Source organism: Aythya fuligula, chromosome 29 (assembly GCF_009819795.1).
Source record: "Aythya fuligula isolate bAytFul2 chromosome 29, bAytFul2.pri, whole genome shotgun sequence".
Classification (NCBI taxonomy): Eukaryota; Metazoa; Chordata; class Aves; order Anseriformes; family Anatidae; genus Aythya; species Aythya fuligula.
In genome coordinates, this window is record NC_045587.1 from 15,133 (window position 1) to 28,557 (window position 13,425).

Genomic DNA, 13,425 nt, shown 5'->3' on the forward strand with positions numbered 1-13,425 from the left:
TGGCCGTCATCCCGGGGGGGGTCGATCGGGGGGCACCCATGGGTGCTCTGCCCGGGGGGGGGACCCGCGGGGGGGTGTCCGGGCTGGGTGGCAGCGGGCGGTGGCGCGGTGACACCGAGCCCAGGGCAAACAACGGAGCCTTGGCCCCCACCCAAAACGGGGCTGGGCCCCCCCCGCGAGCTCTGTGGGGAGCCACCGAGGGGGGGGGCCCGAGCCGGAAGGGGTGCGGGGGGGGGGCGACACCCGGGGGGCAGCTCCGAGGGGTCCAGGGGGGTCTGGGAGCATCTGGGGGGCACAGGTTTTATATAGGTGCTGGCACGGAGCCCCCCCCCCATGGGGCTGGGGTTTCCCTATGGGGCAGAGATGCTGCTTTGCCCCCCCCATGGGTGTGTTCCCCCCCCCCCCGCCTTCGTGCCTCAGTTTCCCCACCCGCAGGCAGGGGCTGGCCCTGGGAAGTCCCCGCCTGGGCTGCAGGGACCTGGAGCAGGGTTGGGGGGGCTGCAGGGGGGTCTCTTGCCCCCCCCCCCCAGGACCTGGCCCCACCCAGGGCCCCGCTCCCCCCCCCGTTGGCGCTGTCGCGGCGGGCGCGAGGCATTTGCCTGGGCTGCAAATTCCATCCCGATAAGAGAGGCTGCGGGGAGGGGGGGCTCCTCCTGGGGGGGGGAGCTTCCCAGCCCCCCCCCCGGCCACGGGATCCCCCGGGGGGGACCAAAGCGGGGGGGGGAAGAACCCTGGGGGTGCTTCAGGTGTGGGGTTTGGGGAGGATGGGGGGGGACAGGGATGGGGGGGGCCGTGTGGGCACCAGGATGGGGGGGGCACAGGGGTGAGGTCGCCCTGGTCCTGCTCCTGGTCCTGGTCCTGGTCCCGTGTTGGAGCCGGCCCTACTCCAGGGGGGTCCTGCTGCAGCCCCCTGCAACCAAAACCTCGCTGTTTTAGCCCAATACAGAGGAGTCTGAAGAGACGGTGCCTGGCTCTGTCCTGGGACGGGGGGCGGGAGGGTGGGTGGACGGATGGGGGGGGATGGGATGGGATGGGATGGGATGGGATGGGATGGGATGGGATGGGATGGGATTGGGATTGGGATTGGGACTGGGATTGAGATTGGGATGGGGATGGGGATGGGATGGGACCCCCGTGACCTCCCCCCCGGTGACCGCCCCCTCTCCCCTCTGGCTCCGTCCCTGCCGGCGCTGCCCCACGGCCGCCCTCCCAGGGCCCCTGTGGGATCCGTGCCCGGGGCCAGCCCCGTCCTGTCCCCCCCCAGCACCGAGCCGGGGCAGGAGGTGGCCGCATCCTGACCCCACGGGACCGGGCTCCAGCAGCGCCCCTCACCCGCAGAAACGCCCGTGGGGGGGCTTGTGGGGAGGGGTGGGGGTCAGGGGCTGGGGACGTGGTGTTGGAGACAGGGGGCTGGGGCTGGGACCAAGGGGTTGGGGACATGGGGCTGGGGACACCGTTTGGGGACACCAGATGGGGACACGGCTTGGAGAGGGGCGTTGGGGCCGCGGGGTTGGGGTCAGGGGGTTGGGGACACGGCCTGGGGACACCAGGTGGGGACGCGGGGCTGGGGACACCGCTTGGGGCCACCTGGGGGCAGGGGTCCTGGGTCCCGGGCTCGGGGTCCGGACACTGCGGGCGGGTTCCCGGAGCGATGCTGAGCTCCGGGGGGGGACAGCCTGCGACCCCTGCCCCCTGCCCAAAACCCAGCCCTGGGATTCGGGGCCGAGCGCCCACCCCAGCGCCCCGCGGGGGCAGGGTCCCGGCGGATCCCAGGGCCCCCCCCGCTGCGAAGGGGTTAAGCGGCGCAGGTGCTGCCTGGGCCCCGGCCTCCTTCCCGCTCTCCTCCCCCAGCTCCGGGATATAAACCCGGCCTCGCCCGCCCGGCCCGGCCCCTGCAGCCTCCTGCGGCCTCCTCGCGCCCCTGCAGCCTCGCAACCTGCCCGCAGCCTCCCTCCGGCCTCCCGGGACCTCCGCGCGCCCTCCCTGCAGCCCCCTCGGGTGCTCCTTGCAACCTCCCCAAAACCTCCCCGAAATCTCCCTGCCACCCCGTCGTGACCTCCTTGCAAGCTTCTTGCAACCCCCTTGCAACTTCATTGCAAGCTTCGTGCCACCTCCTCGCAGCCTCGCCACCTCCTCGCGACCCCCCCTCGAGTCTCTCGCCCCCTCCTGTCCCCTCTCGCCGCCCCCATGTCGGTGCCGGTGCCCAGGCCGCCCGCCCGCAGCAGCTCCGTGCGCTCCTTCAGCTCCCGCTCCTACACCGCCGGCCCCGCCGCCAGGATGAGCGCGGCCTCGGCCTTCGGGGGCTTGGGGGGGGCCCGGTACGGCGCCGGGGGGCTCTACCGGGGCCCGGCCGCCTCCTGCGGGTCCGGGGGGGGCATCACGGCCGTCAGCGTCAACCAGAGCCTGCTGACGCCCCTCAACCTGGAGATCGACCCCAGCATCCAGCGGGTGCGCAAGGAGGAGAAGGAGCAGATCAAGACCCTCAACAACAAGTTCGCCTCCTTCATCGACAAGGTGAGGCTGGGCGCCCCCCGCCCCTGGGTGCCCCCCGCCCCTGGGTGCCCCCCGCCCCACTGTGCTGGCCCCAAGGGGCTTTGGGGGGGGCACGGCCCCGTCCCACTTTTGTTCGCCCCAAACCTCCCCTGGTGGCGGGGCCGGAGGTGGCCGGGACCCCCTGGGGACCTCCCGAACCCCTCGGGGACCTCCCGGGTGCATCCTGAGAGCTTTGGGGGTGCTGGGACCCCCTGGGGACCTCCTGCCCCCCCCCCGGGGACACTGGGAACCCCTCCAGGACCTCCTGGACCCTTTGGGCACATCCTGACCCCTTTGGGGACGTGCAGACCCCCTTGGGGACCTCCTTGACCCCTTTGGGACCTCCCGACCCCATCGGACACTTCCTGGCCCCTTTGGGGACACTAAGCCCCCTTTAGGGGCACCGAGACCCCCTTGGGGACACCCCAAACCCCTTGGGGACCTCCTGACCCCTTTGGGCACATCTTGGGCCCCCCAGGGACTTGCTGCCCCCCCCAGGGATGTGCCATGGGGACACTCCTGTCCCCTCCTGTCCCCTCGCTGGGTGGCACAGAGTGGGAGCTGGGGGGGGGAGGCATTGTCCCTTTGTTGTCCCCCCCAGCATCCTCCCTCTCCCCCCCCCCCCCCCAGTCTGATTGCTCTGTGGGGCCTCACCCCATGGTGGAGTTGGGGGGGGGGGGGGCAGCAGGGGGTCCATGGGGCCAGCCCCACTCTGCACCCCGCACCCCAAGTGTGCACCCCCACCCCAAACCTGCACCCCAGGACTACAGATTTGCACCCCAAACGTGCCCCTGAGACCCCCCATTTGCACCCAAGACCCCGAGGCAGCACCCCCAACCCGCACCCAGCACCCTGTGGTTGCACCCAGCACCCCAAACCCGCACCCAGCACCCCACGCCTGCATTCCACGTCCACACCCAGCACCCCACGGTTGCACCCAGCACCCCAGACTTGCACCCAGCACCCACACCCGCACCCCAGGCCCCAAAGCTGCACCCCAGCCCCCACACTCCCACTGACCCCCCCCAAGCCTCACCGCACCGCGCTGAGCCCCCCATCCCCGCGCCCCCCGATCCGCTGCCCCCGTGCCGAGGCCGCGGTGCCACCGCCCCGTGTCCCCCCCCCAGGTGCGGTTCCTGGAGCAGCAGAACAAGATGCTGGAGACCAAGTGGGGGCTGCTGCAGAACCAGAAGCCCCCCCGCAGCAACCTGAGCGCGCTCTTCGAGGCGTACGTGGGCACCCTGCGGCGCCAGCTCGACAGCCTGGGCCAGGAGCGGCTGCGGCTGGAGGCCGAGCTGGGCAGCATGCAGGGGCTGGTCGAGGAGTTCAAGAACAAGTGAGGGGCTGGGGGGGCTCCACGGGCCCCCCCCGGGGTGGTCCCGGGGTTTGGGGGGTGGCTGTGGCGGAGGCGGCTTTGCCTCGCTGCTTGTGGATGGGTGCGCTGCTGGGGGGGTCCCCGTGCCCCCATGTCCCCAGGGCCCTGCATCTTTGGGTCCCCCCCGTCCCCTCCCTTGTTTCTGTCCATGTCCCCCTGTCCCCGTGCCCCCCATTCTTCTGATATCCCACATCCCTGCACCTCTGGGTCCCCACGTCCCTGTGTCCCCTTGTACACGGCCCCATGTCCCCATCCCTTCCACGTCCCTGCGTCCCCATGTCCCCTAAATCCCCAAGTCCCTGCCCCCCTGGGTCCCCAGGTCCCCTACATCCCCTATATCCCCCTGCCCCCTGTCCCCCGTTTGCCCTACATCCCCCTGTCCCCGTGCCCGCAGGTACGAAGAGGAGATCAACCACCGCACCGAGAAGGAAAACGAGTTCGTGCTGCTGAAAAAGGCGAGGCCGGGGGGACTGGGGGGACTGGGGGGGGGCAGGCGGTGCCGGGGGGGGTGCTGACGGGCTCCTGCTGTGCCCCCAGGACGTGGATGAAGCCTACATGAACAAGGTGGAGCTGGAGTCGCGCCTGGAGAGCCTGACGGACGAGATCAACTTCCTCCGGCAGCTCTACGACGAGGTGGGGGCACGGGGGGGCCGCTGGGCTTTTTTTTTTGGGGGGGGGGCGCAGCGAGGGGACCCTTGCTCAGCCCCCCCCCGCCACGTCCCGCAGGAGCTGCGGGAGCTGCAGTCGCAGGTGTCGGACACGTCGGTGGTGCTGTCCATGGACAACAGCCGCAGCCTGGACCTGGACGGGATCATCGCCGAGGTGAAGGCGCAGTACGAGGACATCGCCAACCGCAGCCGCGCCGAGGCCGAGAGCATGTACCAGATCAAGGTGGGGGGGCACCCCGAGACATCGGCTGCTCCAGGCCCCGGGACGCCCCCACCCTGGGGTGCTCCGTCCCCAGGGTCGCTCTGTCCCGTGGGGTGTCCCCCAGGATGCTCCATCCCCCAGGACACCCTATACACTGGGGTGCTCCGTCCCTTTCCATGCTCCGTCCCCCAGGAAATCCCATCCTCAGGGGTGCTCCATGCCCCAGGACACCCCAGACCCCGGGGTGCTCCGTCCCTTTTCATGCTCCTTCCCCCAGGACACCGCACCCTCCAGCACACCCTACACGTCGGGGTGCTCCATCCCCCAGCACACCCCACACCCCGCGACGCCCCGTCTCGCCGTCTGGGTCCTGCTCTTCCTGCCCTCGCCCAACCCTCCCCGCCCGGGGGCCAGGCGGCTGCTCCCAGTGCTCCCAGTGCTCCCAGTGTCTGCGGCGTGGGCGCGCCGGGCCCTGTGACGGCCGCCCCGACCGGCCCGGCTGCAGCAGCCCCAGCCCCGAGCATTGCCCCCGGCACACCCGGGCTCACCCCAGCTCCTTGCTCCCCGATTTCCCAAGCTGGAGGAGCTTGTGGGGCCGCGGGATGCCCTCCCCGGAGCCCCCATCCCCATCCCCTCTGTCCCAGAGCCCCCCCAGGGCTGTTCCCTTCGGTGGTCTCGTCCTGGCCATCGTCCCCCCCGGCACTGCTGAAGGGCGGCTGGGGGGAGCGCAGGGGGACCCCGAGCGGGGCTGGGAGCGGGGGGACCCCGAGGTCCTTCCCCCCTTCCCCCCCTGGGTGCTGAGTGCCTGTGGTGTCGTGGCCCCACGGCTCCGGGGTTTGGTGGGGCTGAGATTTTGTGGGAATGCAAGTTCAGGGTCCCATGGTTGTGGGGTCCCACAGTTCTGGGGTGCTGCGGTTACGGGGTGTGGTGATGGGGTCTTGCAGTGACAGGGTTCTGAAATTTGGTGGCCCCACGAGTCTGTGGTTGTGTGCTTTGGCGATCCCCTAATTCCATAATCCCCTAATTCCATGATCCCCTATTTCACAATCCCACAACTTTATGATCCCCTAATTCCACAATCCCCTAATTTTGCAATCCCCTAATTCCACAATCCCCTAATTCCACGCTCCCCCAATTTCGTGCCCCCCCCCCCCCGCAGTACGAGGAGCTGAAGACGACGGCGGGCAAGCACGGGGCCGACCTGCGCAGCACCCGCGGGGAGATCAGCGAGCTGAGCCGGCTCGTCCAGCGCACCCAGGCCGAGATCGAGGCGCTCAAGAACCAGGTGGGGCCGGGTGGGGCCGCCCCCGCCCTCCTCCTCCTCCTCCTCCTCCTCCTCTTCCTCCTCCGCCCTCTGCGCCCCAGGGCCCCCCCGTGGCCCCATGGGGGAGCCTGGCCCATGGAGATGCTGGGGGGCAAGGGAGGGGAATGGGGGTGCAAAGGAGAATCCTGGGGGGCAAGGGGGGGAAGCTGGGGGGCGAGGTGGGGTGCTGGGGGACAAGGGAGGGGTGCTGGGGGGCAAGGGGGGGCACAGAGCTGAAAGGTGGGGTACGGGGGTGCAAGGTAAGGCATGGGGGTGCAAGGGGAGATGCTGATGTGTAAGGGGGGGAGGTTGCTGGGGTGCAAGGGGGGACACTGGGGGGTGCAAGGGGAGAGGCTGGGGTGCAAGGGGGGGGCACTGGAGATGCTGGGGTGCGAAGGGGGAGGCTGCGTGGCACAAGGGGGAGGGATGCCGGGGTGTGAGGTGCGAGAGCCCCCCCAAACCCTGGTGCGAGGGACCCCCCCCCGTGTGCCGCAGCGGGCCAGCCTGGAGGCAGCCATCGCGGAGGCGGAGGAGCGCGGGGAGCTGGCGCTGAAGGACGCGCGGGGCAAACTGGGCGAACTGGAGGCGGCGCTGCAGAAAGCCAAGGCAGACCTGGCCCGGACCCTGCGCGAGTACCAGGAGCTGATGAACGTCAAGCTGGCCCTGGACATCGAGATCGCGACCTACAGGAAGCTGCTGGAGGGCGAGGAGAGCAGGTGGGGGGGCGACACCCTTTTTTTTGGGGGGGGGACCCCATCCTTTCCCCCCCCCCCCCATTGGTGCTGAGCTGTTCCCCCCCTTTCCCCCAGGCTGGAGGCGGGCGTGCAGAACCTGAGCATCCACACCAGGACGGCGAGCTACGCGGGTAAGGGGGGGTCCTGGGCTGCGCCCCCCCTCCCCGCCACCCCAAACGGCTCAGCACCCTCCTCTTTGCCCCCCCCCCCCCCCCCCCTTCTCGTTGCAGCTGGCTACGGCGGGGGCTTCGGGGGGAGCCTCGGGGGGGGCTTCGGGAGCTCCTTCTCCAGCGGCTACGCCGTGCCCCCCCCGGCCCTGGAGGGCTCCCCCGTGGCCAAGTCGCGCGCCATCGTCATCAAGAAGATCGAGACCCGCGACGGCAAGCTGGTGTCCGAGTCCTCCGACCTGCTGGCCAACTGAGCCCCCCCCCCGGGCCCCCCCGGAGCTGCTTGCGGCCGGATGGGACCCCCCCACCCCGATGGGACCCCCCCTGGAACCCTCCTCTTGTCCCGTCCTGAGCCAGGGCCCCGCCGTCCGTCCTGCGTCCTGCTGTCCGTCCCCTGCCCCCCTCTGTGTCTGAGCCGCGGGGGGGGGGGCTGTGGAGTCCCCCCCCCCCCCCACTGTGACCCCCCTCCCCTCCTTCTCTCTCCCCCCCTGTACAGGCCTGGGGGGGGTCGGGGCTCCTGCAATAATAAAGCCTTTGGAACCCACAGTGTGTCTGCGTGGTGGTGGGGGGGAGGCGGTGCCAAAAGGGGTGGGCAAAGGGGGTCTGGGGGGCTGTCAAAGGGGGGGGGGACATCAAGGGGGAGGGGAAGGGGGCCTTGAGGGCTGTCACCCCCAGGCAGGGCTGCCAGCATCCGTCTGGGGTGCCTGGAGCCACCCGAGGGTGCTGGAGTTTGGGGTGCCAGGATCCGTCCCGGGGGGGTCCCAGGCTTCACCCAGGGGTCCTGGGCTCCCCCCCAGACCCCCGCCGTTTAATTAAAGCCCCCGTTTATTACCGTGCCCCCATTAATTACTGTGCCCATTAGGGCTGTGCGTAATGGGGTAGGGGTCCGGCTGCAGCCTTGCAACCCGAACCGGCCCAATTCCGGCCGATTTCCCCCCAAAACCGAAGCCTCCCCCAGGAACCAGCTCCCCCATCTGGGGACCGGGCGGGGGGGGGGGCAGGATGGGGACCCTTGCCCCCAGGTTCACGGTTACAGCGCTGGGATCGATCCTGATGGTACTGGGGGGGGGGCTTAAAGGGGTTGGGGGGGGGCGGTGCCCCCGGGGGCCTCCCGCGGGATGCCCCCAAAGCGTCCCTGGGGGGGGTTATTGGGGGGCGGTGGGAACTGGGGTGCTCGGGGGGGGGGGCGGCCCCCATTCCCGGCCCGGGGGCGACACCTGGCGTCAGCACCGCGAACCTCGCTCCGCACCCCGCTCGCCGCTAATTGCCGCTAATTAATTGCAGTTAATTACCCCCACCGCCCCCCTCCTCCCCTCTCGTTACCCAACCCCTGCTTGTTCGTTAATTAACCAATTAATGAATTAATGGGGGGAAAAGGGGCTGCATTTGGGGGCGGGGGGGGGCCCTGGGTGGCCACCAGAGGGCCCCCCAGAGCCTCCCCGACGCCTCCCAGCTCCGGGGGGGCCCCCGCGGGCTGCCTGGGGGGGCCTGGGGGAGACCCTGACCCTGTGGGGGGGGGGGGGAATGGGGGTGTCTGCAACAACAGGACCCCCCACCCCCATGGTTCTCCCTCCCTAGCCCCCCCCCAGCAGCTCCAGCCCCCCCTTTCCCCTTCCTGCCCCCCCGGGTGAATTTTGGGGCTGCAGGCGCTGGGAGGCAGCAGAGGAGCGGGGACGGCGCGGGCCCAGCCGCGGGGTGGAGCCGGCCCCCCCCCGGGGAGCAGCACCCTTGGGACCACCCCCACCTCCCCCTGCACCCCAGGAACCTCCCCCCCCTCCCCTGACCTGAGCCTTTGGGTTTTTTCTCCAGATACTCCCCCCCCCAAAAAAAAAACATTTGGGGTCTGGAGGTGGCCGGGGGGTGCTGAGCCCCCAGGGGTCCCCCCCCGGTGCCGGCTGGGGACGGGGGCGTCCGGGGCTGGGGGTGCCCGGGGCTCTGGGGAAGGTGGCACGGGGGAAACTGAGGCACGGGGGGTGGGCTGGGGGCAGGGGAGGATGGGGGGGGGTTGGCTTTTTTGGGGCTGGGGTGGGACTTTGGGGGCAAGGCAGCGTTTTGGCATTTTGGGGGGGCGTTTTGGGATTTGGGCATTTTGGGGATCAGGGTGGGATTTTGGGGTGCTCACCCCCACCCTGTGCCATCGCAGTGCTTGCCGCTTTGGAGGGGATGAGGCAGCACCCAGAGGTGCTGGGGGGGGGGCTTACACCCAGCCTGTTACCCCCCCACATCAACGTGCAGACCCCAGGGGTGAGCCCAGCCGCAGGGGGGCGCTGCCACGGCCCCACGCTGGGGACACCGCGGTTTGGGGTCACTGAGGCTTGGGGCCACCAGGACCTGGGGACACGGAGGTTTGGGGTCACCAAAGTCTGGGGACACCGAGGGTTGGGGGCACCAAGGTTTGGGGCCACGCTCCGACCCCCCTGCTGGGTTCATCCCCGTGCCCCCCCCGCAGGGCCGTGTCCCGGGGGGGCCGCCTCGGGAGGTGCCCGTGACTCAGCGGGGTTGGACGTGCCGGGGCCCCGTGCGCGCCCACGTGCTTTGGGGTGGGGGGGGCAGAGCCTTTTGGGGTGTCCCGGCATCGGGAGTGAGGAGCTGGAGGCCTCCGGGGGGCTCTGGGGGTGCTGGGTGTGGGGGGTCCCCTCCTGCCTGGTGGGGGGAGCAGGGGGACAGCGTGTGGGTGCTCCCCAAAATTTCCCTCACTGCCAGCACCGGGTGCCTGCAGCCACCAGCCGGTGACCCCAATCTGGGCCGGGCCGGGCTCCTTCACCCCAAAACCTCGGGGTGGCTTCGGGGTCCCTTCACTGGAAGCGAGCAGCACGCGGGGAGGGGAGAGACCCCCCCAGGACCCGGGGGTGTGCCAAGGCGGGGGGTCTTGGGGATCCCCCCCTGCAGCACCGCGTCCCGCCCTGGCTGGGGGGACCCCAAAACCCTTCTCCCCCTGCCCTGACCCCGCTGAACCCCGGCTGGGAGCTGGGCACGGGGCGACGCCGGTGGCGGGGGGCTCGGCCAGGCGTGGCGGGGGGGGCACGGGGCCAGCAGCAAGCTGGGGCTTGCTGATGAGCTTTCGGCTGTAATTAGCGGCGGGGCAGGACCCGCCCAAAGCTCCTCGCTTGGCGTTTTCACACGCACACCCCTCGCACCCTTCCCGGCCCTTGGGGTGTTTCTCCTCTCCCCAAATCCCTACGGACGGATCCAGCCCCAGGGCCCGGGGGGGGCTCAGAGGGTGCCCTGCGTTCGTGGGGCCCCCCAGGCCAGCACGGGACAGACGGACAGACGGACACAGGGACGTCCCGTGGGCTCCTGCCTCCGTCCCTGGAGGCTCTGAACCGGGGGGCTGGGGACGGCCCCGTCCCCCGGTACCTGCTCTCTGTCCCCTCCCGGCCACCTCTCGTTTTGCTTCCCGGTCCATTTTGCCTGGTTTCTCCCCAAAATGTGCCATTTCTGCCAGCTGGAGGGGAAAGCCCCCTGCACCCTGCTGGTGCCTGGAGCAGCTTTGCCATTTCCCTGGAGCTTGGAGGCTCCAACCCCCTCTTCCCTCATCCCTTTTCACTGAAAACCAGTGTCCTGGCCCCAAACAGCGCTGTGGGGTGGGGAAACGCTCCGTGCCCTCAGTCCTCGAAGCAAAGCCGTGTAAATGTGCACCCCCTTTGTGCCCCCCACCCCCTTTTCAGCACAGCCCCTCGCAGCTCCAAATTGGCCCAAATTTGGGTGCCCCTGTGGGCAGCCCTGAGTGCTCCTGTTCCTTTTGGGGTGCTCGGAGAGGGGGCAGCGGTGCCTTGGGGGGGGGGGTTCTGAGTGCTCTGGGGCCGTGCAGCTCTGAGCTTGGCACCCAATTCTCACTGCCTGGCAGCCGGGGCTCAGGTTTTGCACCATTTCTGAGGGACAGACGAGCGGAGGGGTTTTTCCCCGTCTCTCTGGGGCTGAATTCCCCAAATTGTCCCCACGAGGCCACTGAGGCGGGCGGGGGCCGGGGGGCTGGGGGAGCTCCGTGCCCCCGCCGGCCGTGGAGGTGCCCGCGGCACTGCAGCAGGCACGAGCGGTCAGCGGCATCGCCCTGCTGGCAGGAATTCTCGCCCTCGTCGAGGGCTCCTGCGTTGGGCCGCGGGTTCCCAGGGGCGGTGTTGCCCGTGAGCGCGGTCGGAGCGGGGCTGTTGCAGCCGGAGCCTCCCGAAGCCCAGGGCCCTCGGCCATGCGCAACGGCCGCGGTGACAGCGCTAGGTGTGCCGCCGGCTTCTGCAACAGGCGCCTTTGATCTCGCCCGGGACCCACCTTGTTATTTCTGCTTTGTGCTCCCCAGCCCAGGCCCCAGCCCTGCAATTTGCCCGCTTACTAATTGCGAGCTGAGCGGCTGAGTCCTCGCCGCCTGACGGAGCGGGCTTTGCTCTCCCTGCCGCCTCTTCGGGGCGAAAGCGGGCCGTTTTGGGCTCCCCGGCCTTTCCCCCACAGAGGGTGCCGAGGGATGCTGCGGACGGGGGGGCAGCCCACGCTCGGGGCACCCCCAGCGGGCAGGGCCTGCGCTGCCCCCCCCTCTCCCCAGCGCCGGTGGCGGAGCTGCGGCTGCGCCTTCGAAGCACGGAGCAGCCCCGGGCGCTCCCCTGCCCGCTGCGCCTCATTCCTTCCCCTCTGCCTCCTGCTTTGCATCCCAGACCAGGCGGTGTGGGCTGAGCAGCCCCGGGGCAGTGGGGAAAGCGAGTGGCTGAAGTGGGGAGCCCCACGCCACCTCTGTCCCCTACCCACCTGAGGCTTTTGTGGGGCTGCAAGGAGCTCGCGTGGGGCTGGGTGGCTCCTTGTACAGCCCCGTGGGTGCTCCTGGAGGTGTCGAGTGCTGGCAGTGCCCGTTGGGGTAAATCACAGAACCATGGGAGGCTGCCGGAGTTCAGGAATTGTTTGGACAGCGCTGTCAGACACCTGCTCTGTTGGTTTTTTTTGGGTGGTCCTTTGGGGTCCAAGCAGTTGGATGCGATGGTCCTGGTGGGTCCCTTCCAACTCAGGTGTTCTGTGATTCTGTGGGATCATCTGGGTTGGAAAAGACCTTCAGGGTCATCGAGTCCAACCACCAACCTGACCTCTCGATCCCCACCACTAAGCCATGCCCCTAAATCCTGGTTTATGGGATCCCACCACAGCCACCTCCTGCTCCCCCACGGACCGGAGAGGCGGCACCTCCCCGTGTCCCCATGCCACAACCGTGGTGGCACCGAACCCGCGGGTCCCAGCCCCACGGTGCCACCCCAGGGTGCCGGGGCCCTGCCATAAGCGGTGCCGAAGCTCTGTGGCCGCGCTCCCCAGGAGCTCATTAACCAGAGAGAAGCCTCCAGGGATCAGATTGCACCGCTGGGATGGAAAGGAGCCGGCTATTTATATCGTCCCATGGGAAGAGCCCGTTTCCCCTCCGCGGCCTCTAAGCCTGGCCTAGCAAAGCTGTACGCGTGTGTGGGTGCCCTGGGGGCTGTCCCGTGCCCAGCAGGAGAAGTCCCTCGGCAGGTGGATGTGCGAGGGCACAGCTGGGGAGCAGTGGGGTTCCTGGGGTGGCTCCTTGGGGGTCCAGGTCCATAGCAATGGAGCTGCCTGGTTTTAAGCCATGTCTGGGGACTTTTTCTGGGTTTTTGGTGCAGGAAAGAGGCCTGAGCTGCTGGGTTTGGGGATATCTGACCTCTGCTGTGTGCTTTGCTGCCCGCAGTGGTCCCGTTTGTGGGGTGGCACTGCAGGAGCCAGACCTCTGCCCTGCACCCACAGTCCCACGGGGGGGCTGGCTTCTCTCCAGGGCTCCCTGGGCACCCACGCCCTGGTGCAGGATGGATGGAGAAGCTCTCCCCGGGTCTCAGATGGGTTTTCCCACCCCAGCAGAGGGCTAGGACCTGGTGGGCATAGCAGGGTGCTTCTTGGGCAAGTGTCCGGCCGGGCAGGAGCCAGCGGTGTGTGCGGTGCCCATCGGAGCCACCCTGGGAGCTCCGGCTCTGCGCCCGCGGGGCTCCGGCAGGTTGGCGCGGCTCCTCCGCCGGTTGCGCAAGGCGGAGGCGATGCAGCTGCCACCGCCCTGCACAGAGCAATCTCGGGGTGCCCCCGCAGCGGCCCTTTTGGGAAACGGGGGATCCCAGAGCCCTGGGGTGGGAGGAGGCTTCCAGGAAGGAGCGGGGGGTCTCAGGCTGAGGCTGTGTGCGGGTGGTGGCCGAGGGAGCAGGAGCTCGTCGGCTTCTCCCCGCTGCACAAATCCCCTTGGGCTGAGGGTGCCGCAGCGCAGCGAATGCTGGATGAGTTTCAGGAGGAAAAGCCCCCCCTGGACCAACTGCCCATCCGCAGGGATGCCCCAGCTCCGCTCATGGGCCCAAATTTGCACTTTTGCAGGGAAAAAGCAAGGAGGGAACAGGCTTGGAGCTGGAGCTGGCTCCCCGAACCTCTCCCACGAACGTTTCCAATAAAAGAGCTAATTACAGAGCATGCTGCTAA

The 13,425-nt window shown here is 69.4% G+C and overlaps 1 protein-coding gene across 1 annotated transcript; it reads left to right on the forward strand.

The window, feature by feature from the left end:
• The first annotated feature begins 1,917 nt into the window (after positions 1-1,917).
• Positions 1,918-7,445, forward strand: KRT8 (keratin 8). Its single transcript, XM_032204753.1, has 9 exons — positions 1,918-2,514; positions 3,660-3,868; positions 4,302-4,362; positions 4,445-4,540; positions 4,634-4,798; positions 5,937-6,062; positions 6,576-6,796; positions 6,890-6,945; positions 7,045-7,445. The coding sequence occupies exons 1-9, from the start codon at positions 2,188-2,190 to the stop codon at positions 7,233-7,235; spliced, it is 1,452 nt and encodes a 483-aa protein (XP_032060644.1). The 5' UTR covers positions 1,918-2,187; the 3' UTR covers positions 7,236-7,445.
• Positions 7,446-13,425: the final 5,980 nt, after the last annotated feature.